General features: G+C 34.9%; 1 protein-coding gene across 3 annotated transcripts in view; it reads left to right on the forward strand.

The window, feature by feature from the left end:
* Positions 1–3,421: 3,421 nt before the first annotated feature.
* DCLRE1C (DNA cross-link repair 1C) overlaps positions 3,422–26,111 on the forward strand; it is a 53,808-nt gene continuing 31,118 nt past the window's right edge. For all 3 annotated transcript variants that reach the window (XM_052000436.1, XM_052000433.1, XM_052000434.1), the window contains exons 1-10: positions 3,422–3,610; positions 5,242–5,293; positions 5,887–5,971; positions 8,951–9,010; positions 9,666–9,721; positions 10,711–10,812; positions 16,249–16,321; positions 16,503–16,643; positions 19,919–20,020; positions 25,706–25,842. In XM_052000436.1, the coding sequence (XP_051856396.1) occupies positions 3,502–3,610; positions 5,242–5,293; positions 5,887–5,971; positions 8,951–9,010; positions 9,666–9,721; positions 10,711–10,812; positions 16,249–16,321; positions 16,503–16,643; positions 19,919–20,020; positions 25,706–25,842 (917 nt within the window). In that variant the 5' untranslated portion in view covers positions 3,422–3,501. The remainder of the gene's footprint in view (positions 3,611–5,241; positions 5,294–5,886; positions 5,972–8,950; positions 9,011–9,665; positions 9,722–10,710; positions 10,813–16,248; positions 16,322–16,502; positions 16,644–19,918; positions 20,021–25,705; positions 25,843–26,111) is intronic.

Raw genomic sequence — 26,111 nt, forward strand, 5'->3', positions numbered from 1 at the left:
GGCAAGGATGGCTAGCCAGAGGGACCACTGGAAAGGCTTTGAGTACAGGTTTGTGTGAGGGCTATTTGTCTGTTATCTGAAGAGTAGTTTGGCTAAGTTTAAGCAGACTCATCAAAAGGCTGTCTTCCAGGTGACATTTTTTGGCCACAGAAACTCATAATGACAGTTTTCATTAAGAAGGCCTAGATCTTTAAGTAACAATCTCAGAATCATGACTATCAGAAGGTTGTGGGCCCACAAAGTATGAAAATGTCATATAGTTTGGAGCCATTCTATGCAGGTAAGAAAAGTTTTGAGATGAGAAAAATCCAAGTGGCAGACCAGAAAGGTGAGAACAGATGTATCGGTTAGAAAACAGAACAAAGGAGTATGGTCAGGGTTATGTGGAGGCATGGCTAAATAATGTGAGAGCATCAGAGAACAAAAGACACAGGTGGCAATTGTTTGAAGAAATGTCAACACTTGCTAGATTGAGCATCAGATAACTGTGTAGAAAAAAAAATGATGGTATGTGCCTTTGTAGAGGGAGTGCCAATGCTTTTTTTTTTTTTTTTTTAGACAATTATGCCATGGATATATATTTTACTTATGCTTTTACTAAGTGGGGAATATGAAAGAATTCATTGGAGAATAGATAAATACTCCTGGGAGACATTTGGATGGGAACAGACATTTGATATGGATATTAAGAACTCTGTTAATTCATTGCCTTTGATTCCCTTTACAATTCTCTTTTTCTTTTTAGTTCTGAATTCACATTTCATTCTGGTCTTATTGGCCTGGACTACAATGGTTGGAGCAAATAAGCCAAATAGAATAATTTGTAAAAGTCCTCTAAACTCAATCTAATGCACATAAGCTTACAGCTGGAATTCTGAAGTATGGGATAATTATATAAATACACTTAATGATGAGTTACTACCAAATGAGATAGTCAGCCTTACTTTGTGGGGATAATTTAGAGTGTTAGAAAGTTATATAATAAGCTAAAGTAAGCTTCCCTATAATTTTAGTTTCTGTTTTTTCCTTCGGATTTTCACAAAATAATTCAAGTTTCTTTTCCTAGGCTTTCAACTATTTGAGGCAACTATTATGCTTTCCACTCTAAATTTTTATTTTCTAAGTTAAATCTACTCAGCTCCTTCAATTTCCATGCTTTTTACTATCTTGATTCCTTAGATAAGTTCTAGTTGTCAATGTCATTCTAAACGTGAAGATTAGTACTGACCAAATAATTCCACAGATGGGGTATGAGCATAGTGGAATACAATATCCTGACAGAGCACTCCTAGTGAAGGCAAACATGGAAAAGAATAATTTGTGAGAAGTAACTCGTGGCTCATTCCTTATTTCACTACTTCCATCTTCTGTATCAAAAGGTATTGAGCCTTCACTTTATCTTCAGAGAATTTTTCGTTCATAAGTTCTATGCTAGGTATTATTACTTTCTAATCTTAAGAGTTTTCTCTTATATTTCCAACTTGTTCTCCATAAGAATGATGCAGGAGATCAAAATGATTATTGTGATTATCTTTCTAAATTGGTTCTTCAATTTTTTTGTATATCTGTTAGTGATAGTTCTACATTTAAGCATTTTAGGATAGTTTCATTTACTTATTGTCTTGGCAAATCCTCTTCAACAGCTTTATTTTATTTTATTTTTAATTCTTTTATACATTTCACATTTCAGAGAATCTATTTTTGAGCGTCTACATCAACGGAATCTACTTAAGTTTCAATTTTATAGTCTTGTAGTTCCTTCTCAGTATTTTCTGGTAAAATGATCTCAATATCATTCTTTGGAGCAGGAAGATTCATCAACTCTAAATAGAGATCCTCATGGGATTCTGTCTGCTTTACATAGGGGAAGGGGAGTGGAGAGGGGTCATTTGCCAGTCCCTTATAGGATTTATGTTTAGTTTGTCCCTCAGAGAGGTTTTGCTTGAGGTAGTACCAGCAACTTTTAAAGGAGTCATTCCACATAGAGGACTTAACTTTCCAGCTTAAAGAATAGTCTTAAATAGGATGGACAAGACTATATTTGTTTTCTACATGATCTATCCTTGTGAAGTCACACCAAAGAAGTTACTCTCACACCCCAGTGTGACTACCTTTCATTGGGGTGTCCATAGTGGTAACAACTGTTAAGTTCTATTCTTTCAGGATTTAATCATGGTTAGTTGGAGTTTTGGGTATTGTCAGAGTGATGCTTTTTTTGGTGATACTATACTCAGACAAAAGAGTACTGGAAGCAGAATTTATTATGCGGGATTCCTCTGTTGTTTGAGATACAATTCTACTTGCTTAAGCTGACTTTCACAACTTCCTGAAGTTCTGCATCCAAGATTTGACGTGCAAAAAGTAATGATTTGCTGCTTCTTTTTTGAGTGTTGTAAATTCTGATTTTTGACTGTTTTGTTGATGAACAAACCTTTGTTGTTTTGTCTTTCTTCCTATCTCTACTTTCCTTTTTTGATCTTAACTCATTAAGATCATGTTGTAACTTTCTAAAGTCAGTTTCAAGTACCTGATAATTTTCTTTAGAAGTGTCATCTGAAGATTTCCCTTTTTCTCCTCCCCCATGTAATTTCTTCATTAAACTCTATCTCCTCTCTTCTTTTTCCTTTTTCTGAATTTGTATGCTAGCTGCTTGAAGTTCTCTTCTCTTTTGGAGGGCAGCATAGCATTTTGCTTCTTATAATTGTTTTTCTCTTGCTTTCATCTTGGCCTTTCCCAGTGTATTTGCCAGACAGCTCTAGCTTCTGAGAGCAGTTAGAATTCATCCTCATCCACATCAACGGAATCAGGCCTGGTTGATATCGTTTCTGGATTTGTTCAGTCTCTCCAGGTTTGTTTTCGTTTGTTTTTTTCATTCTTTTTGGGCAGCTTTATTCAGGAGAAATTCATAGTGCTTCAAGTACGGTATAATTTTTCACCCGATGATCGGAGCAACAGCTCTACACTAAGTTGGCATCGATTTGGTCGGATACAAAAGCTTTTCTTCTTCCTCCTTAGTCCACTTGTTTGTTTTGTTTAGTTTTGATCTTTGGCATAGCCATTCATACTACTCGGTCTGTTGATTTCCTAAGCAACTGTGAAGCTATCCAAGACCCATTTCATTAATTCAGCTTTGAGAATTTCATCTTTCATATTCCTCCACACACATTACTTTGAAAAAAAAATCCCAAGCTTTTGGGCGGAGGTTTGAGCTCGGCAGTCAGCTGTGGAAACGCCGCGAACATCTTAACCGCGTGGTGACCCAGAATCCAAAGCCAATCCGAGAACCCGGCAGTCTGTGGACTGGGAACCCAGAAAAAGTCCCAGCTAGGCAGGGCCTTTCTCATTGGTGGAGGCCTCCACTAGTCCCAGCCAATGGGAACTGGCGGGGTCGTGCTCCAGGAAGTACGAGGTGGAGGTGGGACTCGCTCCAGAGTCTCGCTGTGCGGGTCCTGAATCTGCTGCTGGTTTTGTTCCCCACTTACTGCGGGCCCCGCCGGCGTCATGAGCACTTTCGAGGGGCAGATGGTGGAGTATCCAACCATCTCCATAGATCGCTTTGATCGGCAGAATCTGATGGCCCGGGCGTACTTCCTCTCCCACTGCCACAAGGGTGAGTGAGCGCTGCACGCCTCCTGATGCTGGAAATCTTTGTGGGCAGCTGAGGTGGGGGTGGGCTGCCTGAAAGGGTGTCGCCATCCACAGCGGAGCTGGGCTGGGTCAGGGTGCTGCAGTTCGGAGGAAATGAGCTGGAGCAAGCTTGGTGACCCAGCGCGGGGATGGGGGTGAAGGGGAGAATTTTGTAAATTCAGCAAGGATCTTTTAAGTACTTACAATGCTCAGCACTGAATACAGAGATCCAAGATAAGATATCCCGAAGTGGTCCTTGCATTCAAAGAGTTTATTATGTTCGTGGGGGAAACAAAATGTACACAGAAGAACACGTTCAAATATAAAATAAATACAGAATAGCGTGGTCAGTAATGGGCAAGGTAAGTGGGGAAGGAAAGCCATTATCCTATGTGCTTGTTTTTTAGTAAGCACTTAATAAATGCTCTGTTTTAATATATCTACCTGTGTCGGACCCGCTTTACTCCCCAGGATTGGCCTTCGGATTTGTCTTCCTATTGCATCTCACTCCAATCTTTACTACATAGCTGCCAAAATGATTTTCCCGAAGTATATGTTTGACTATATCTTTATCCCTTTCTTCTTCCTCTGTCCCTTACCACCTAGTAAACTTTTTTTTTTTTAACCTCCAATATCAGATGTAAAGGTCTTTGATTTGTATTTAATATTCTTTATTATCTAACTCCTTTCCATTTTCCCACTCTTACACTTTAATTACCTCCAAATACTGTGTGATCCAGCTATAGTGCCTTAGTCCTCAAACCTGACATTTTGGCGTCCCATTTTTCTGTCCTGGATGATACCTCTGCCTCCAGTGCTCTGCTTCCTCCAGCTTTGAGAATATCTATCTTCTGTCTAACTTTTTCTGTTCCACTAGATTCTTGCAGAGGTCCTCGGACTTTTTAAATAGGGGGCCAGTTCACTGTCCCTCAGACTGCTGGAGGGACAGACTATAGTAAAAACAAAAACTTTGTTTTGTGGGCCTTTAAATAAAGAAACTTCATAGCCCTGGGTGAGGGGATTATCATCCTCAGCTGCCGCATCTGGCTCGCAGGTTGTTGTTTGAGGACCCCTGTTAGAGCCTTCTCCTCTAAGATTATGTTCTATCTACTTGGTGCTTCAGATATATTTATTTACATCGCTTCTGTAGGGGCAACTTTAGCCTTTCAGTCTGTTCCTAGTGCTTAGCATAGTGCTGGTTAAGTAAATACTTAACAAATGCTGATTGATAGACTAGAGAGACCTGGATTCAAGTCCTGAATTGGATAAATTTTATTTCCATGGGTGTGTCTATGTGTATGTAAACATACAGATATATTAACATATGTAACCATAAGTGGGTTATTTAGCCTCTCAGTATTCCAGGAAATCACTCTATAGTTACAGACAAAATTGCTGACTTTCATTGTTTGAAAGATGTAACATCAGAGAAGTTCTGCACTGATGATTGAATCACAGATCTGGATTAGCTGGCCAGGGAGAAAAACAACAACAAAAAATCCCTGCAAAAAACTAATGTAATCTTTCATATATATAATCATTCTCTACCCAAATTTACTTAATAACCTTTCTAGTGGAACTTGTCTCACTCTTTTTTTTTTTTTTTTTTTTTAGACCATATGAAAGGGTTGAGGGCCCCATCTTTGAAAAGAAGATTGGAATGCAGGTAATTGATTTCAATTAAGAAAGAAGGAAAACAACAGTCTTATTTATTAATCTGGCAACTGGGAACTTAGGTTTGGAATGTTATAAAGAGTAACATCAAGGGTAAACATGTAAAACAGTATAAATCAGAAAGTTGAAGACAGATTTTCCCCCATCCCCAACCCCCAAGTTCACAGTTTTGCTTAGAGTATATGGACTGCTTGTGCTTAGAGTAGTTACCTGCTATTTCTAGAATAAAATCCCTTAAGATTTTATTTGCCCTCAGCACCTAATTTTCTGACTCTACAAAGGGGAAAGGAAAATTTGGAATGGAACAGTTTAAAATTCACTTGTCAGATGGTACTTTTTTCAAGAGAAATGACAATGATTTAGTAATTTTAAAAAATCATTTTCTTTATAAGAAGATAAGATTTAAGTTGGGAGATCTTAAGATACATCCTGTTGAAGTCCTAGGATGAGAAGATCTCTAAGGTCTCCTCCAATTCTAATAGTCTATGATTCAGCAACCTTGCCCTTCTTGATTCTGTTATTGGAATTAAATTCAATTAATGAGATGAAGACATCTAGGAACTAATCCTTTTTATTTCCTTGCAGCTTAAAGGTTCACTTATATTGTTCCCCTGTCACCAAAGAACTATTATTAACTAGTTCCAGATACAGCTTTTGGGAGAAAAGAATTGTAAGTTTATATTTTTACTAAGATGAGTTCTATTTTTTCAATGAGATTTTATTTTCTAAATAAACTGAAAAGAAATTTGAAAGTAAAAAATGCTATACTTCATGTCATTTAGAACTTGATGAAAGTCATTGGCAAACATGTTGTCAGATTAGAGCCTCATGTCACTTTATTAGAATTCTTTCTTCAGTTGATCATTGATCTGTACATCAGTACTCTTTGGGTCTTGTTTAGCCACCTATGTATCTGACTGATTGAATTGTTATTTATTTCACATCACTTTATCTTGTTTAAATAATAGCATGAACAAATTTGCCAGATGTGTAATTGAAATCTAGGCACTGTATGCCATTTCTGTCAAATTTCTCTGATCTGCCAGTCAGTTAAAAAAAAAAAAGAAAGAAATTAACATAGCATAATTTGATTTTAATGCATACTTATTTGTAGGGATTGCTGCTTTCCTTTCCAAGTGCCTACAAATTATAATTAATTTTATTTTTATTTTTTTGCTGAGGCAATTGGGGTTAAGTGACTTGCCCAGGGTCACACAGCTAAGATATGTTTAGTGTCTGAGGGCAGATTTGAACTCGAGTCCTCCTGACTTCAGGACTGGTACCCTATTCACTTTGACACCTAGCTGCCCCACAAATTATAATTTTAATAATTCTCTGAATTTTTCTGGTATTGCTTTAAAGTTTGCAGTCACTTTTTGAAAATCGAGACATTTGCACATTTCCAGTTCGATAGTATCTTTGTTATTTTCTGATCCTTTAAAAGATCAATAATCATTCTGTAATCATATCCTTTTAGTATCTCAGAATACAGTTCATTTAGATGAGCTCATGTAAGGCACATAGCTTTTATTCTTGTTTTATGATCTAATTCTAGTCATTATGCTTTTCTTGAAATTCAGTTTCTCATTATCCTTTTAAAAAGTTATACTTTTATGTGTAGAGAGAGTTCTTAATGGAGAAAACAAAAGCAAAATAAGAATTTTGAATGAATCAATAGGTGAAAAGGCATCTATTGAACATTAAATGTACATCAAGGACTGTGTTAAAAGCTGTAGATGCAAATAGAGAAACAAGACAGTTCTTGCTCACAAGATACTCACATCCTAATTGGATGAGACCACACAAGTAGAAGGATTCATTTGAAGGGGAGAGGACATGTGAGAAAAGACAAGTGATTCTCTTTCTTCCTTGAAGTATTATAGTTGGTGATTTCATTCTTTTTCCTTATGGTGAAAATGGGGCATCATTTTCTACCTGAGAGGGACGAAAAGAGAATTAACTAGGAGGTGGAAGGACAAAGGAATTTCCTATTGAGGATCTGGAAGAGAGAGGTACAGTTAGCTTGGACAAAAAAAATCTCCCTGTAGAGCCTACTCTGCTGGCCTTTCTGGTGCCTGGTGATTAAGTAGTTAAAGAATTTTGCCTTCTCTCATTTATTAACATAGGCCATTTTCAGTGATCCTAGTCCCTTCCCTAACAAAATTGAGGAGAGTCCTTTTTGGTTTTATATTTGTTCCTGAAATTGTTCTTATAGGTCTTATAAGTCATCCTACTTGATTGTGTATCATTACTTTCATGTACTGTATATGTCCTTTTAAAAATTCAGCTCATTGGTAGGCTCCTTATGCAGTACTTTCTAGATGATCTATTTTCATTCTACTGAACTGAAATCTGGAGAGATTCTGTGATTTACTAGGCATCCACAGCAAAGGCAGCTACTGGTGGAAGGAACAAAAGAGTTAGGACCTAAAATAAATTCTGAAACATTTAAACTATGCCCAGAATCTCTTAAGCATCTCTTAAGTATCTACTAGGCTCTAGGTACCTTGCTGGTCTTGGGTACGGGACACTACAATTAGCTGAACTTAGCTAGTTATGTTGAAATATGGAAGACTTGAATGTGCAAATAGAAGTCAAGATTTGCAGTTAAAATCATAAATGTGTCTCTCCTCCCGCCTGACTTCTGAAATAGTGAACTTTCTGGCATTTTTTTTGAGAGTGTGAAAATGCCATTGATAGCTCAGATCAGATTGCTACCTATTGAGTCAGCCTCCTTGGCAGCTGAAAACTAAGGAGCCAGATTTGATAAAAATTGGTCTACACATTTGTTTTTTTAACACAAAACAGTATAGTTTACATGTTTTTATAGTCTTAAGGTTAAAGTTTGCCAGGGATATGTTTTTAGAGATTGGTAAAGTGAGTACATTCATTGGATAGTCAACAGTGTATGGACTCTGAATATATTGTTGTCTTTTAGGAACCCTCATTTTGAAGTCCAAATTAATTGTGGGACTTTTTGGATCCATAGATCAAAAGGAGATTGGGGATATTGTGAAAAATGTTGCTAGGCCTTCTTGCTTTTTCACCTTGTATTTCTTCTAATCTCACAAATAAGAATTTTGAAAATACATCTAACTTAATTTTCTTTCTAATGATAATGGCCTTTTCTAAAATGGTAGCCTTTTTTTGCTTTTGAAAGATTTTGACCTGGTAGAACTATGTTGAAGATAATTTTGGTGATGTTCTTACTTCACATTTGATGGTGGATGTTGGCATTTTTTTTTTTTTTTTTTGGCTTGTGAAAATTGTATTGAGGGATTTGAGTAGGGCTTGCTTTGCACAATATGTATAGAGCAAAAACAGATGCTTACCTTTTGTATAGATATAGTAAATATGTGAATATGTTGGATCAATTATGATCAGAGTTCAGTGTATGCATTGTAGGTCTAGCGTTTTGTATTTTTAATGCATAAATCCATTTAAACTGAAGTGTAGTTGACTTCAATTTTTTACTTTTTACATAACATTTTTTTCCTGAACATGACATATATAAAGACACTTTGTATTCACTCTCTGGGACTTGCGGTTTTTCCTAGAGTCATGTAAATATTTGAGTTATGTAATTATGAGATTAAGAGCCATAAAAAATGAAATTATATATAAATAACATCTTCTTTTACTTCAATAGATTGCTCTTGAAATTGAAACTCCAACTCAGATTTCTTTAATAGATGAAGCATCTGGTGAGGTAAACAAATTATCTTTAATAATCTATTCTAAAGTTAATAACAATGTTCTTTTTCTGTTGTTATTGGCTGCATTTGATTATTTATTTGCTTCACAGAAAACTTTTCCTTGACAATATTTCCATAAATTAATAGATCTGAAGTTTTGAAAAATCATTGTTTAGGTGAAAATGTTTCACGTTAGTATTACATGCCTAGATATAGAATTTTAGTTTGTGTTAGGAAACTAGAAAGAAAACAGTTGAAAAATGGAATAGATCTGTTAGTGTTTTCTACAACAAACTATTTTTATTATTGATGACAATTCAAGGTATTCATACTCTTAAAAAATTTTTTATTGTCTTTTGTTTTTATATCATCTTCATTTATAAATATATTTCACCTTTCCCTCAACCCCCAACCAAAATCTTGAAACAAAGTCTTGGGACCAAGAAGAAATAGGAGGAAAACAGGTTAATTTAAACTAAACAGCATATCATCCAAATCTTATAAAATATGTAGTTTTTCATACTCATGGTTTCCTATGTCTGCAAAGAAGTCTGTCAGTTAGTAATTGTAACAGTCCCTATTCTTGAGGCATTTGGAAAATGTATACCATTGTGTAACACTTTGATTTAACCTGGATCTAATGTTTTTCTTCTTTGTTTTAAATTTCAGAAGGAAGAGGTTGTTGTAACTCTTTTACCAGCTGGTCACTGCCCAGGTTCAGTTATGTAAGAGATCCTCTATCTCAGGTTTTCTTGGGATCCATGAACTTGTATTCTAATATATTGATAACTGGATGTCAATATAATTGATTATTTTTGTAATCTTATGTATTTTATTTTATGCATTTAAAAACATTCTGAGATGAGGTCCATATTTTACTCTGTATCCCTTTGTGGCAATCCTTTTTTTAGTCTTAAGAAGAAAGTCTATGTGTATCTTTAAAAGTTTAAATTATTGGTGCATCTAGATGACATAGTGGATCGACTACTGGCCCTAAAGTCAGGAGGACCTGTGTTCAAATATGACCTTAAACACTTAACACTTCTATCTGTATGACTCTGGGCAAGTTACTTAACCCCATTTGCCTCAGCAAAAAAAAACAAAAACAAAAAACATTTAAATTGTTTTTCTGGGATTTCTTCAGCCTTCATTTCTTATCATGAAATGCTTAGCTGAGGTAGTTATTATGGAACTTTGTTGGCAATGAAAATCTTATTGATCTGTTCCATTAATGTTGCATTTTTTTTTTCATAAGGACTTTTCTTCCTATGATCATTAAGTACCTCATTAAAATGCAAGTTTTTCAGATGTTTCAGATCAGAGACAACTAAGCATTCAGTTCTATTATTATTATTATTACTTTTAACAACAGAGGTAACGCTTAAAAATGTGGCATCATTAACATTAGTGGCATAATTATGAGCAAGTCACTTTAACGTTTTCATTTAAACTTTTCTGAGCCTCAATTTCCTTAATTATTAAAACATGGATAATATTTGTATTATCTTTTTGAGAACTGTATGATGCTGTATGTAAGTGATTCATTTACTAACATAACATTAACTTACTCTTTTATATTCATCAAAATTTCCGTTATCATTGCTTTTAGTAATTGAAATGTCCAACAGGAGTATTTGTTACATTATTTGGCATGGTGACTTCATTAAGATTTCTTTTGAATTAAGGAAATTGTTGAAATCTGTTTCCTTTGTAGGTTTTTGTTTCAGGGTAACAATGGAACAGTCTTGTACACAGGAGACTTTAGATTAGCCAAAGGGGAAGCTGCCAGAATGGAATTCTTGCACTCTGGGAGCAGGTATTACAATTTACAAGAACTGTTAAACATAAAGCCTTTTCATAAAAATTCACTTGGGTGTGATGCTTCAATGTTCTGGGAACTCTTTTCCTCCCTTCCTTCCTTCCTCCCTCCCTCCCTTCCTTCTTCCCTTCCTTCCTTCTTACCTTCATTCCTTCCTCCCTCCCTTCCTTCCTTCCTTCCTTCCTTCTTTCTTCCTTTCTTCCTTCCTTCCTTGCTTCCTTCTTTCCTTCCTTCCATTTTGACTTTTTCTGTGGCTTTACTCTTATGATTATCACAATAATGGTCATTTGAACTAATGGTATTCAGAAATTATATCCTGTTCTTCCCCTTTATGGGTTAATAGTAGGTAGGTAGTGACTTAGAAAAAAATACTTGTTGAAATTTATAAAATCTTAAATATTCCCGGGAAAGACATAATAATAGTGTTGCTTTAAAGAAAATTCTAGCTTCCAAGTTCAATAAATAATGTGACTCAAACTGTGAACATTTCCTTAGGGACTGCATGAAGTCAGGAAGATCTGGGTTCAAATTCTTCTCATACACTTCCCATGTGTGACTCTGTTTGCTTCAGCTTCTTCATTTGTAAAGTAAGGGAATTAGACTTCATGGATTCTAAGGTCCCTTAAAACTCTTAACTGTATGATCCCTTGCTTCTTTTTTGGTAATTTGTTTTAGGAAATAAATTTGTGAAACTTTTAGATTATAAGGAAAGAAATGTAAAAATCACAAATTAAGACATCATTCCAAAAGTTTTTCAGCATGTAGAGAAAAGATGAAGAGCAACATGGTATTGCATTGTAGTGTATATAGATTCAGGGATATGGAACATAGGCTGCAATGCTTCTGATCTCATTTTGTGGGCATCTCTTTTAGCAATTTCTTCTTGTCCCTTTTCTCTCTTGTCCATGTCTTCTCCAAGCTGCTGACCTTTTTGATGGGAATGGTTTGGTTTCTGAAAGGAACAAAAGAAGGAAGTTTTATGTAAGGAGAAAGGATAAAGAATACTTCTGAAACCCAAACCTTACACTTTACGAGGATCTACTTGCTATTGGCAGGAGGGGCCTTTTCTTACATTTCTTGATATTGCTTGGATATCAGTGGAGTGTTCAGACTGTCATTCACATTCTTGTGACATAACTGTCCCATATATTTCAGTCATCTCTCTGATATCTTTTTTCTTTTTTTTAGTAGTATTTTATTTTAAAAATACATGCAAAGATAGTTTCCAATATTCACCTTTGCAAAACTTTGTGTTCCATATTTTTCTTCCTTTTTCCCCTCCTCCCCAAAACAGCAAACGATCTAATAATTTTTCTAAACATATTTCTATATTCATTATGCTGTATAAGCTAAATCAGATCAAAAGGAGCAAAAATGAGAGGAAAAAAAAGCAAGCAAACAACAGCAAATAAAAATGTTATGCTTTGATCCACATTCAGTCTCTATAGGTCTCTTTCTGGATGCAGATAGTACTTTCCATCACAAGTCTGTTAGAATTGCCTTGGATCACCTCTTTATTTTTTTGTTTTTATTTTTTTTTAATATAATAGCTTTTTATTTTTCAAAATACATACAAAAGTAGTTTTCAACATTCACTCTTAAAAAATCTTGTGTTCCATATTTTTCTCCCTCCCTCCATCTTTCCATAGACAACAACTAATCCAATCTAGGTTAAACATGTGCAGTTCTTCTAAACATATTAACACATTTATTATGCTGCATAAGAAAAATCAGATCAAAAAGGCAAAAAAAATGAGAGGAAAAAACAAGCAAGCAAATAACAACAAAGGTGAAAATATTATGTTGTGATACACTTTACATCCCCATTGTCTTCTCTCTGGATGCAGCTGACTCTCTCCAATAGGCTGAACTCTTGTTCTTTTTGTTGTAAATACTGTAACTTAACTTTTTGTCTTTTCTCTAACTCAGCCTGTAATTTTTGCATTTCTTGTTCTATTATCTGTAATGTGATGTTTTGTTTTTTCTCTAACTTAACCTTTAACTCTTTTGTTTTTGCTCTATATGCTCAATGATCTCTAGTATCTCTTGATTTTTTCCTTGCTGAGCTGTATTTAATGGGCATGGGAGTATATGCCTTGGAGCTTGAGAGCAAGCTCCCTGTCCTTCTTCAGAGGTGATCTCTGTTAGAGAATCATCCATCTGGCTCTTTAACATATTTGCTTAAGCTGCATGCACATCTGTATCCTCGAGCATGATTGTAGGTAGACTTATACCTAGATTCATACTGCTTCTCTGCCTTCCCTTCTGAATCAGGGCCCGTTAAACCTTCCCAATTATGGGGTCTGGTAATTTACAGTGCACCCACGTTGAGTTGCCACATGTAGTTTCACTCCCAGAAACTTACTGTTACCAGTCACGCTTAATTCTCAGGCCTTCAGAAAAATATCTGGCCACTGTCTAGTACAATGCTTCTTTACCAATCTTCCCTCAATCAAGAGGTCTTCAGAGGCAGCTGGCCACTGTCTCACTGAGTGGTGGTTCTATGTTTAATAGAGCACCCGAGGACAGTTGCATGCAAGTTTAAAATCTTTATTCTACATGTTCACATCTTGTTCTAGCTGACCTCCTGTTCACTCCTAGTAAATTCCTAGTAAAAAAAACTCCACCTACTTCCTGGTCCCCACAGCTTATATAGGATCTATGAGGTCACACGCACAGCCAATTAGAGAAGGAGACACTACAAGTTGATGATGCAGATCTCAATGCAACCAGAGCTTCCGCTCACAAAGCGGTCCACTCTGTTCACAGAAAATCACATCCAGGGATCTCAGGCTTCAAAGCCTTTGTACTTCCTGATTGCACCGTCCAGGTTTCCTCTTCAGACCCTTATACTCTCCAACACAAATCTATTGAAATTGGCCTGAAACACCTCATTGTTGAAAAGAACTAAGTCCATTACAACTGATCATCACATAATTTTGTTGATTGTATATTGTTCTCTTGGTTCTGCTCACTTCACTCAGCATCAATTCACGTAATGTTCTCAGGTTTTTCTGAAATCAGCCTACTCATTTCTTTTTCTTTTTTCTTTGAAATTTAGCTTTTAATCTATTAGCAATAGGATTAGGAATTAATTTCAACATTGAGGCTAAGTAAAAGTCAAAATATCCATGGAAGGTTCCTTGGATTTCTTTTTCTTTTAAATCTAAAGCTTTATTTCCAAAGCATGTATAGTTTTCAGCATTCACCTTTGCAAGACCCTGTGTTGCAAATTTTTTTCTCCCTCCCTTCTCCCCACTCCCTCCTCTAGATGGCAAGTAGTCCAATATATGTTAAACGTGTGCAATTCTTTTATACATATTTCTACAATCATGCTGTACAAGAAAAATCAGATCAAAAAGAAAAAAAAATGAGAAAGAAAACAAAATGCAAACAATGGAAAAAAGTGAAAATACTATGTTGTGATCCACATCCAGTCCTCACAGTCCCCATTTTAGGTGCAGATGGCTCTCTCCATCATAAGACCATTGGAACTGGTCTGAATCACCTTGCTGTTGAAAAGAACCATGCCCATCATAATTGATCATCACATAATCTTGTTGCTGTGTACAATGTTCTCTTGGTTCTATTCACTTCACTTAGCATCAGTTCATGTAAGTCTCTCCAGGCCTCTCTGAAATCATCCTGCTAATCATTTTTTACAGAACAGTAATTTCTCATAACCTTCATATACCATAACTTATTCAGCCATTCTCCAACTGATGGGCGTCCACTCAGTTTCCAGTTCCTTGCCACTACAAAAAGCTGCTACAAACATTTTTTGCATATGTGGATCCTTTTCCATCTTTTATAATGTCTTAGGGATATAGACCCAGTAGAGACACTGCTGGATCAAAGGATGTATACAATTTTACAGTCCTTTGTGCGTAATTCCAAATTGTTCTCTACAATGGTTTGATCATTTTACAACTCCACCAACAATATATTAGTGTCCCAGTTTTCCCATATCCTCTCCAACATTTATCATTATCTTTTCCTGTCATCTTAGCCAATCTTAGAGGTGTGAAGTGGTACCTCAGAGTTCTTTTAATTTTCCTTTCTCTAATCAATAGTGATTCAGAGCTAGAAATGGTTTTAATTCATTTGAAAATTGTTCATGTCCTTTGATCATTTATCAATCGGAAAATGGCTTGTATTATAAATTTGAGACAATTCTGTTTGGAAATGAGGTTTTTATTAGAAACACTGGCTGTAAACATTTTTTTCCAGCTTTCTGCTTCTCTTTTAATCTTGGCTTTATTGGTTTTATTTGTCTGATATCTTTTACAAAACTTTTCTCATGTAGTTCTTTGTAATTGGAGAAAGAAAGGAAGAGCTTTGGAAGGAAATAAAATAATCATTTATTTAGTGCCCCTTGGGTACCAGGAACTGTGCAAAGCACTTACAAATATCTTATTTGATTAGATGCAGCTATTATCCCCATTTTACAGTTGTGAAAATGAAGACAAATGGAGATCAGGTGGCTTTTCCAGAGTTTCAGTTCTCTCAGGCCAAATGCTCACCATGTTCTTCTCTAGCATTGTCATTGGGGGATCCTAAATTTTAATTCTAATGAACAGAATAGTAGAGTTTTGAATGCTCAATAATTTGGGAATTTGGGCTTATTAATATTGTGCCGACATACTTGTTTGCCTCTGAATTTTGTATACTTAATCTAGTCTATTTAACTAACTTCAGTTTTTCAACCAATTCCAAGGAAGTTTGATGATCATAGCTTTGCAGTTTAGTTGGACATTTGATGTTAGGCTCCCTTCTTTTCACTTTTTTTTTTCATTATTTTGAGATTCTTAACCTTTTGGCCCTATAGATGAATTTTGTCATTTTAGTTCTATAATATAGTCATTTAATAGTTTTGTAAGAGGCTGAATAAGCAAATGAATTTAGGTAATATTGTCATTTTTATTATATTATAATGATTCAACCATGAATTATGTCCCTCTGGTTATTCAGGTTCATTCTTATTCCTGTAAACAGTATTTTGTAGTTGAATTCCTATGGTTTCTTATTCTTTTTCAGTAAAAATTCATTCTATGAGCTTAGGAATCCTGGGAAATGTTATTCTTTCCCACATAAGCCAAACCTGATTTATATAGTCACTTGTGTATACATAATAAAGCTCTAGAAAGTTAAAATCCATGTCTTATCTAATATTTTATGAGGCAACTGGCAAAGCATTCGGTGTGGTACTTACAATTTATTGAATTTAGGGGAAGTAGTTTGTGTTGAGTCTATAACCGTAGGCAAACCAAGGAAAATCTTTCAGTGAAAAATAAAATCAAAGATGATACCCAAGAGGTGTTTTGCTACTATGTTCCAGGCTAGAAAAACAACTTTGTAAAGTAATTGAGTATTGCCTTTACTAGTGTTTTATAAAATAAGATTAGATACAACAAAATTTTAATTTTATTTCAGAGTGAAAGACATCCAAAGTGTGTATTTAGACACCACTTTCTGCGATCCAAAATATTATCAGATTCCAAGTCGGGTAAGCATACATTTAGAAAGACATTTTATAAGTGAAGAAATCTAATTATAATGGATATTTGCATGCTATGCTGTGATCTTCAAACATTGACTAATAAATTTTTCCTTCCTTTGTACTGGGGAAGACTGATGAGTGTCAGTTGTATTTATTGTTGAATGTATCTTTAAAATCCCTAATCTAGGTGGAATGTTTAAATGGAATATTAGAATTGGTACGAAGTTGGATCACTCTGAGTCCTTATCATATTGTGTGGCTGAACTGCAAAGCGGCCTATGGATATGAATATTTATTCACCAACCTCAGTGAAGAATTTGGAACACAGGTATTTTGCCAGTTATAAAAAATAAAAGAAACCTAAAAATTATGGCACATAAAAAAATCCACTCAAAAAATCTCTCAAGCAGGGATTGGCAAATTTTTTGAAATGGAAATTTCCTCTGTCCTCATGAAAGAGTATCATAGTTTTCTCAACAGCAGCTTATGTCAGAATGGACCCAACCTGTCTTAATAAGCTGGACCTTAGGGTTTTTGAGTCTTTTAACATTATACAATGTTGGGCAAATAGTTTCCTCCTTGTAGGCCTTATTTTTCTAATCTAATCTGTAAAATGGAAGAAATTTCATCTCTAAATTCTCTTTTAGCTAGATATAAAGTTATGTGATTTTGTTTTTCATCTTAATATAAGCTCCTTTACTAGTTTATAGTTTCTTGAGCATAGAGTACAAGATTTATTTATGTTTTTCCTCTGCACCTAACATAATTCAAGATACACAAGCAGTTTAGTATTTTGTGGGCAGCTAGTTGGCATACTGGTTAGAAGGACAGGCCTGGGGGAATGAAGTCTGGAAGACTAGAGTTCATTTCTAACCTCAGAGAGATATTAGCTCTGGGATTCTGGGCAAGTCATTTAATTTATGTCTACCTTAGTTTTATTAACTCTAAAATGGGGATAATAATAGCAGCTACCTCCCAGGTTGTAAGGATCAAATACTATTTGTAAAACATTTAGCATAATGCCTGCACATAGGGCTCCTCAAACTACAGCCTGTGGACCAGATGCGGCAGCTGAGGACGTTTATCCTCTTCACCCAGGGCTATGAAGTTTTTTTATTAAAAGGCCCACAAAACAATGTTTTTGTTTTTACTATAGTCTGGCCCTCCAACAGTCTGAGGGACAGTGAACTGGCCCCCTATTTAAAAAGTTTGAGGACCCCTGTATGGTTAATAAATGATTATTCCTTTCCTTGCCGTCTCTACCCCTTTCATTCCTTGATATTCACTCTTGTTTTATATATGAGAAAGTAAAAGTTTTTAACTTGTCCACATTCGTGAACATAATGCTTCTAAAATAACTAATAATAATTAGCATTTTTATAGTGATTTTAAGTTTGGTAAAGTGTGTAAAAATCTCATTTAAATCTCACAACAACCTTGGTGTGGGCTATTATTATTATCCCCATTTTATAGATGAGAAAACTTGCAGATATAGGCTAAGTAAGTAATTTTGCCTAGGATCATAGCTAAAAACTATCTGAGATTTGCCAAACTGACCTTTTTACTGTTCATAATACCTGACATTTCATCGCTTCCCTCCGTATCTTTATGAGCTCTGCTTCCCCCTTTTCATTGTAACCTGTGATAGGGTTGTACCTGTTGGCGATCCAGGAGCATATTTTTCACGACTCTTAATGATGATTTTGTACTTCACTAAAGCCCTCTGTTTTCCCAAAGCACCTCACAATCTGTTCCTTGTTTATTTTAAATACAGTTCCATTCACTGGAATTTCTATATGTTTATCCATATTACAGTTATTATGAGTATATGACATCACTGATTCCACTTAGTGATATTATTGCCCACTAGGAAAACCTGCCTTATTTGACCATATATTTGTTAATAGCCTATCAGTCAGTGATAACTGACAAACTGAAAAAACTGACAGATGAAACCCAAATTTCCTTCCTCATAAAATCACAACAGCTCCTATAGTACAAAAATGCTTTTTTAAAATATGGATTACACACATACACAAACATACATGCACATGCACATGTGCATACACAGTCCCTGATTCCTGAAATTAATTCAGTCCCTCCTCCTCTTGTTCCTCTTAGAATCCCTAGTTTCCTGCATAGTCAGCTCTTCCATGAAACCTTTCCCAATGTCCCTGGCTGTCAGTACCTCACTCCCAAAATTCCCTTGTATTTTGATAAGCCAAAAAGCATTTATTAAGCATTTCTTCTATGTCATATTATAGTGCTAGAACTGGGAATAAAAAGAAAGACAAAAATCATCCCTTCCCTCAAGAATTTTACAATCTAATGGGAGAGATATGCAAACAACTATGTGCAAACAAGATACAGACAGAACTTTTGGTATTCATTTTATATATACTTATATATGTACATTCCTCAGAATGTAAGTTCCTTCTGGGCAGTGATTGTTTCATTTTTGTTTCTCTCTCAGTTACTAACACAGTACTTGGCACATAGTAGGTGCTAAATAAATACTTAGTGATTGGTTAGAACATGATTCTCTTTACACTGTACCACAATGACCTTCTTCCTGAGATATGTTCTCCTGAAATATATAGGATATTTACAAAATAGTCAAAAAGTACAGACAATAAAAAGATCACTCAACTTTGAGTTGTAAGATCTAGGATCTAATTTTGGTTTTGTCACTGTATAATCTGGACCACCTGAATGATCTGAGTAAGCTATTTAAGAAAAAAATCTATAAAATGGGTATAATTATAAGCAGTTATGAAAATGATTTCCGTGTGTGAACTGCTTTGTTAAACTTACAGATCACTATAAATGTTAACTGGTATTGCAATTCATTTAATGAATGTCAAATATACCACAAATAGATCCACCAGGTACTATAATCCAAAACCTCTTGGGAATGAAACTTTCCTGAGTAAAGTCAGAATTTTTGAGCTGAGGGTGACATACGGATTATTACAGTCCCATCATTTTACAAGTAGCAGAATAGTGGAATTAAGGTCAGCAGCCCTGGGTGTTGATCCAGCTCTGCTATTTAGTAATTGTATTATTTCAGACAATTCACTTAAACTTTCAAGGCCTCAGTCTTCTCATCCACAAAATATGATTCTATGAAATTCATTTCATTTAAACTGCCTTAAAGAATTGGTTAAAATATAGGCATCAAACAGTAGGAAGAGAGGTTAATCATAATCAACTCATTACTTATACTTTGGTATATTATTGTGTTGGTCCTCTGTATTGGTGAAGATCAACCACTTCTCTGTGCCTTAGTTTGTGATTTTGTGTAGCTATGGCTAAAAGATTAATCGTCTTGTGCTTAAGCTTGGGGTGAGGTACTCAGCTTAATTAGATTGGTCCTCAGAACTACTCTGTCCTCAAGGCTAGACACCTTTTAGCTTTGTCTCATTTCTCTTCATTGCCATAACCTTTGAGAGCTCTGGGTCACCTCTGTGCCTCTGGGAGGCAGCAGAACAAGACCTAAATGGAGAATCTGATTAGTCCCTAAATCACCAAAAATTGATTTATTTCATAACATAATATAATTTCAAAATATTTAATCTTCATAAATTTTCCTGTTTTTCTTAGGTTCATGTGAACAAATTAGATATGTTTAAAAACATGCCTGATATCCTTTACCATATAACAACAGATCGTTATACACAGATTCATGCCTGTCGACACCCACGGGTAAGTACCCATCTTATTTTTCTCTTCATACTATTTACTCCCTATACTACAGATGTCAAGGCATTTTAGCAGTGAAAGGGAATCCAGGCATTGTCTGATCTAATCCTTTCAATTTACAAATGAAGAACCTGAGAGCCAAGAAATGAAGTGAAAAGTCAAAAGAATTTAGAAAGTTACTCTCACACAGAATGTTTCAATAAAGTGCATATATACTTCAATAACTTTTTTCTAAAAATGATACAGATAATTATTAGAATATGATAGATATGCAGTTTAAGGAAGCAAGTGTTTACCATTCACTTGTTTTGATTTTTATAAATATTTTGAATGATGAAAATGATAGACATGTTTTTCAACTTACTTTGCATTCTATTCACTTAAAAATTATTGATGTTCTGTTTTTTAAAAAATTTATTTATTTAACATTTCCCCAGTTATATTCAAAACAAATTTTTTTTACATTTGTTTTTAAGATTTTTGAGTTCTAGGTTCTCTCCTTTTATTTCTCCCACAAATAAGAAACCATATGTGAACTTATGAAAAATATTTCCATATTGTCAAATTGTGAAAGAAAACATAGACCTCCTACCCTAAAGAAAATAAAAACACTCGAGAAAAATTAAATTAGAGAGAAAGAGAGAGAGAATGCTTCAGTCTGTATTCAGGCATAATCTATTCTTTCTCTAGATAAAGATAGGATTTTTCATCATAAGCCCTTCTGAGTAGTCATGGATGGTTGTACTACTGGGCATCCCAGAACATTGCTATTCCTTTGTATATAGTATATTTCACTTTGTCCATGGAGGACTTTCCAGGTTTTTGCTTTGGTTTTTTTCCTGAGAACATCCTACTTATCAGTTCCTAGAGAACGATAAACACATACCACAGTTTATTGAGCCAGTCTCCAATTAATGGACATTCCCTCAATTTCCAATTTGATGATGATGCTGCCATGAATATTTTTTTGTACATATAGGTCATTTTCCTTTTTTGTTTTTCTCAACTCTTTTGGTATTCATGCGGTGGTGTTAGGTCAAAGGCTATGCATGAATTTACAGCCTTTTGGATACAGATCATGTCTCTTGATCATTTATCAATTGGGGCATGGCTCTTATTTTTTATAAAGTTGACTTAGTTCTCTTTTTTCTTTGAGAAATGAGGTTATTAAAGAAATTTGCTTAGAAAAATTTTTATACAATTACTATTGCTAATTGTATTTCTTCCCTATTTTCTCTCTCCTTTCACCTTGTCCCTCCTCAAAAGTATTTTGCTACAGATCACTCCCTCCCTCAGTATGATCTCCCTTCTAAGACCCTCCCTCCTTCCTGTATCCATCCATTCCCTTCATATTTTTCTGCAGGGTAAGGTAACATTGTAATGAATTACAAATATAATCCTTCCATGTAGGAATATAAACAGATAAACCTTATTAAGTCCCTTATGATATACCGATGTTCTGTTTTAATAAAACAGATAATATTTTTCCACATCCAGACAAAACCTCAGGAGAATATATTCTCCTAAACAGCAAAGTAAAATCACCAATAGTACTATGTTTGGAAATGAGACTACAAATTACCTTCTACTTTTAGTTTATCAAATTAGTAGAAAGGAAGGATTTGGACTTTAACAGTTCTGACTGCCCATTTTGCACATAAATAATTTTTGTTGCTTATTTGTTAAATGTAGTTCCATTCATTTGAATTCCTTTATGTTTGTCCAAATTGTAGTTATTCTGAATATATGATATCACTGCTACCACTGATGATATTATTGTATAGTAGAAGAATCTGTCTTGTTTGTCCATGCATTTGTTAATAGCTTCTCAGTGTTTGACATGTGAAACTCAAGTTGCCTTTCCCATAACAGTAAATTCTGTAGCACTGAAATGTTTATATCTGTGTGTGTGTAGATATGTATATCTACACACACACACACATATTTACACAAGTATATAAATTCATTCATACTTATACCCATATAGGTAGATAAATCAGCAATGAAAATTATTATGATTCTATGGTCAGAAGCTCAAAGTAAGTAACACTGGGATCTGAAAAGAAAGAGAGGCTGATGGAAAACATAGTTTAATAAAAAATGTCACATAAGCAACAATATTTGGTCTACTCCTTCAGGCAAACAATAAGTTGTCATCAGGTTTATATTTGCTGTGACACCATATGTATAATAAAAGATTATTTTCTTTCCCATACCCTGATTTAGAGATACTTTTTCAATGTAAATGTATGTATTTTAAAAAAAAAAATAACTATTGGAGTAAAAGAAGTTCTCTGGATCCACAAGAGAGACCCTTATGACTTTTCTCCCTGGCCTGGTAGTTCTTAATGATTTGGCTTTTTAGACTTCATAATATATGTTTCTTTTTATACCAAATGCTTGACTTCATGCAAACCTATTTGGTTTGAGAGTTTTGCTATTGTTTTGTATTTACTCATCCCATTATACATGCATGTAATGTTCTTGTTTGGTTTTCTAGAGGTCTTGGAGCAGCCTTCATTTCAGTCAGAGTAATCATCATAAGAATAGCCAGGTGTTAAAGTCCAAATCCTTTATTATCTCCTTTACAATCTAGTTTCCTTGCTGGGGCCTGGGCTAGCTTTCTTGAGAGCCTTTCAGACCAGCCTTGGTCTCAGTTTGGAAGTGCAGGAGGTCAGCCACCACGGTGGTGTGAGATGGAGTGAATGTCTCGCCTTGGCTCCCAGAGCTTGAGCTCCCGCCTCCATTGCGCTTATCTTCTCTGGCTCTGACTTTGGCTGAGTTTGGCCCAGCTTTATGTGCTCTATTTTAATTACATAAGTGTGAATCTTGTAGAACTATATTAAGTACTAAGTACATGTACTGAACTAGAGAACTATTAATCACCACGCTAAACTAGATAACCATTGTCTTATCAATTCCACTAACTTAACACCTTGTAAGAATACTTGTTTTAAGTACAAGAGTGCTGGCCCATAACACATGTACTCAATTTACAGATTCTCAGTTTAAAAGATAATTTAATTTACATTCACTAGATAGGCAGCTTTTTATCATTGTATATTAGGTGCTTAGTGAATACTTATTGACTGACATATTCAAATTGTTTCATATAGAAAAGATGATATATATATATATATATATATATATATATATATATATATATACACACACACACACACGTGGAGAAATGCAATATACGTTATAAGTAAATGATATACTTACCATTTTCCTCTACTTCCAACATAAGTTCTGTCTAGTACTTTTAATACTATATGAGAAACAAAAAGCCTCTGTTGTGCATCTCCCCTCCCTGAGCTTACTTTAGGATCATCTCTCCCCAAGGTTCCATTTATCTCTATTCCAGATCTTAGTTCAATTTTATTGTTCAAAATTAGATTGTTTCTCTTTTCTTCTTCTGATTTTTACCCAGTGATTTCTCAGGATTGAAATTTAAATTCCCCACCTGTTATTGTTCTCTGACTTCCCCTATAGGAAGGAAGGAATAAAGGAAGGAAGAAAAAAAGGAAGGAGGGAAAGATTTATATATTGAGTACCTGCTATGTGCCAAGCACTGTTCTAAGCCTTTACATTTGATTATCACTACCCTGAGAGGTAGGTGCTATTATTATCCTCATTTTACAGTTGAACAAATAAACTGAAATAGATGGAAGTTGTGACTTGCCTAATATTATCCATATTTTACAGAAGAAGAAACTGAGGCATAAAGAAGTTAAGCTAAATTCATGAAAACTTAAATTTAAATCAAATTTTCCAAATACTTAGGAAAGTTTACTGTTCAGTAGAATGCTACAGTGTCTAAGGCCTGATTGACTTCTTAAGACTCAGTGTTCCATCTAGTGCATCACTTAGCAACTTGTAGAATTTAATTTAATTTTTTTTCCTTTTTTTTTTTTTTTTAATTTTTATTTAATAATTACTTTATATTGACAGAATCCATGCCAGGGTAATTTTTTTTACAACATTATCCCTTGCACTCGTTTCTGTTCCGATTTTTCCCCTCCCTCCCTCCACCCCCTCCCCTAGATGGCAAGCAGTCCTATATATGTTAGATATGTTGCAGTATATCCTAGATACAATATATGTTTGCAGAACCGAACAGTTCTCTTGTTGCACAGGGAGAATTGGATTCAGAAGGTAAAAATAACCCGGGAAGAAAAACAAAAATGCAGATAGTTCCCATTCGTTTCCCAGTGTTCTTTCTTTGGGTGTAGCTGCTTCTGTCCGTCATTGATCAATTGAAACTCAGTTAGGTCTCTTTGTCAAAGAAATCCACTTCCATCAAAATATGTCCTCATACAATATCGTTGTCGAAGTGTATAATGATCTCTTGGTTCTGCTCATTTCACTTAGCATCAGTTCATGTAAGTCTCGCCAGTCCTCTCTGTATTCATCCTGCTGGTCATTTTTACAGAACAATAATATTCCATAACATTCATATACCACAATTTACCCAGCCATTCTCCAGTTGATGGGCATCCATTCATTTTCCAGTTTCTAGCCACTACAAACAGGGCTGCTACAAACATTTTGGCACATACAGGTCCCTTTCCCTTCTTTAGTATTTCTAAGCCCAATAGAAACACTGCTGGATCAAAGGGTATGCACAATTTGATAACTTTTTGGGCATAAGTAGAATTTAATTTTAGATGTGTCCTCTGTACTCTCTGAGTTCCTTTCTCCCCAGCTTAGGACGCATGTCAGATTGATTCTAGCTGTTCTTCATTACTTGTTTTGAGATGGAATGAATGTTCATCTCTCCCCAAGGTTCCATTTATCTCTATTCCAGATCTTAGTTCAATTGTATTGTTCAAAATTAGATTGTTTCTCTTTTCTTCTTCTGATCTTTACCCAGTGATTTCTCAGGATTGAAGAGAAAGTTGATAACACACACATGCACACTGTATATATATTTATGTATGCACACATTATATGTGTGTGTGCGTGTATGTATATACACACATATACATATCTGCCTGACATAAGTGTGTATACACATACATACATTCATATTTTGTTGTGTGTATTTTCTTGGGGAGAGATGACAAGTACTTGTACCCAAATACAAACTTATTTTCTTTGTCTTATCAACTTATTGCTTTTTCTTTGAGTCCCTTTTTTCTTCCTCGGGTACTTTTCAGTTCTCTTTCATATGGAAGGACTCTGTTAGATTGAGTCCTTCTTTTCTTTCATTTCAAGTTATTTTCCTTATATTCTCCTAAATCATCTTTCCTAAATTCAGCCTTTGGCCTCTACATTCCAGACTTTTTCACTTAGCCTTATAGTTTTATTCTTGTTTAGTTCAAGTACTCCTCTTATTCACACCTTTCTGTGTGTGACATTCAATCCTTTGGAATCTGTAAGTAGCCCTTTCTTGAAGCTTTGGAGCTTTTGTTTTCTTTACTTATCTTCTGTTGATTCTTTCTTTATGGGACTTATCCAGTGAGCTCAGCAATGCTCTGGTCTAACTCTAAATGCTTCTTGAGTGACTATACTCTAAAATAGATGAAATAAAACCTTGTTTGAGAAATGATTTTAATAATTGGTCAAGTTTTCATAGTAATGCAGCAAATTAAATGGTGCCATTTTTGATAGATTTTTATTCTATGTTGATGGAATTTGAAGATCTTGGTGTTTAGGTCTTTGGCTTTTCTTTGTCTTACTTAGGTAGAAGAATTTTTTCATGGGAACAGATTGCCATGCGGAATTACTTCTAAAAATGGGACTCCATTGCATATAATCAGCATTAAGCCATCCACAATGTGGTTTGGAGAAAGAACCAGAAAAACAAATGTAATTATGAGGTAAAGTATGTGTGTGTGTATATTAGAGTGTGGAGGTGGGACAATATGTCAATGTATGATAAAGAACGTTCTGATTAGAAAAGTCTTTTGTGATTCACAAAAGTCTGATTTGACTTTCTTTAAATTCAGTGGAATATGAGAGCAGTAGAAGAAATATAATTTCTAAGCTGTACTTTTTAAATTAAGCTTTACTACTGAGTATGTTTTAATGACCATCAACCAATAACTATTTATTGGAGGAAGGTTAAAAAAAACTTGCCTGCTTAACA

This window comes from Antechinus flavipes, chromosome 5 (genome assembly GCF_016432865.1).
Source record: "Antechinus flavipes isolate AdamAnt ecotype Samford, QLD, Australia chromosome 5, AdamAnt_v2, whole genome shotgun sequence".
In the NCBI taxonomy this organism is placed as follows: Eukaryota; Metazoa; Chordata; class Mammalia; order Dasyuromorphia; family Dasyuridae; genus Antechinus; species Antechinus flavipes.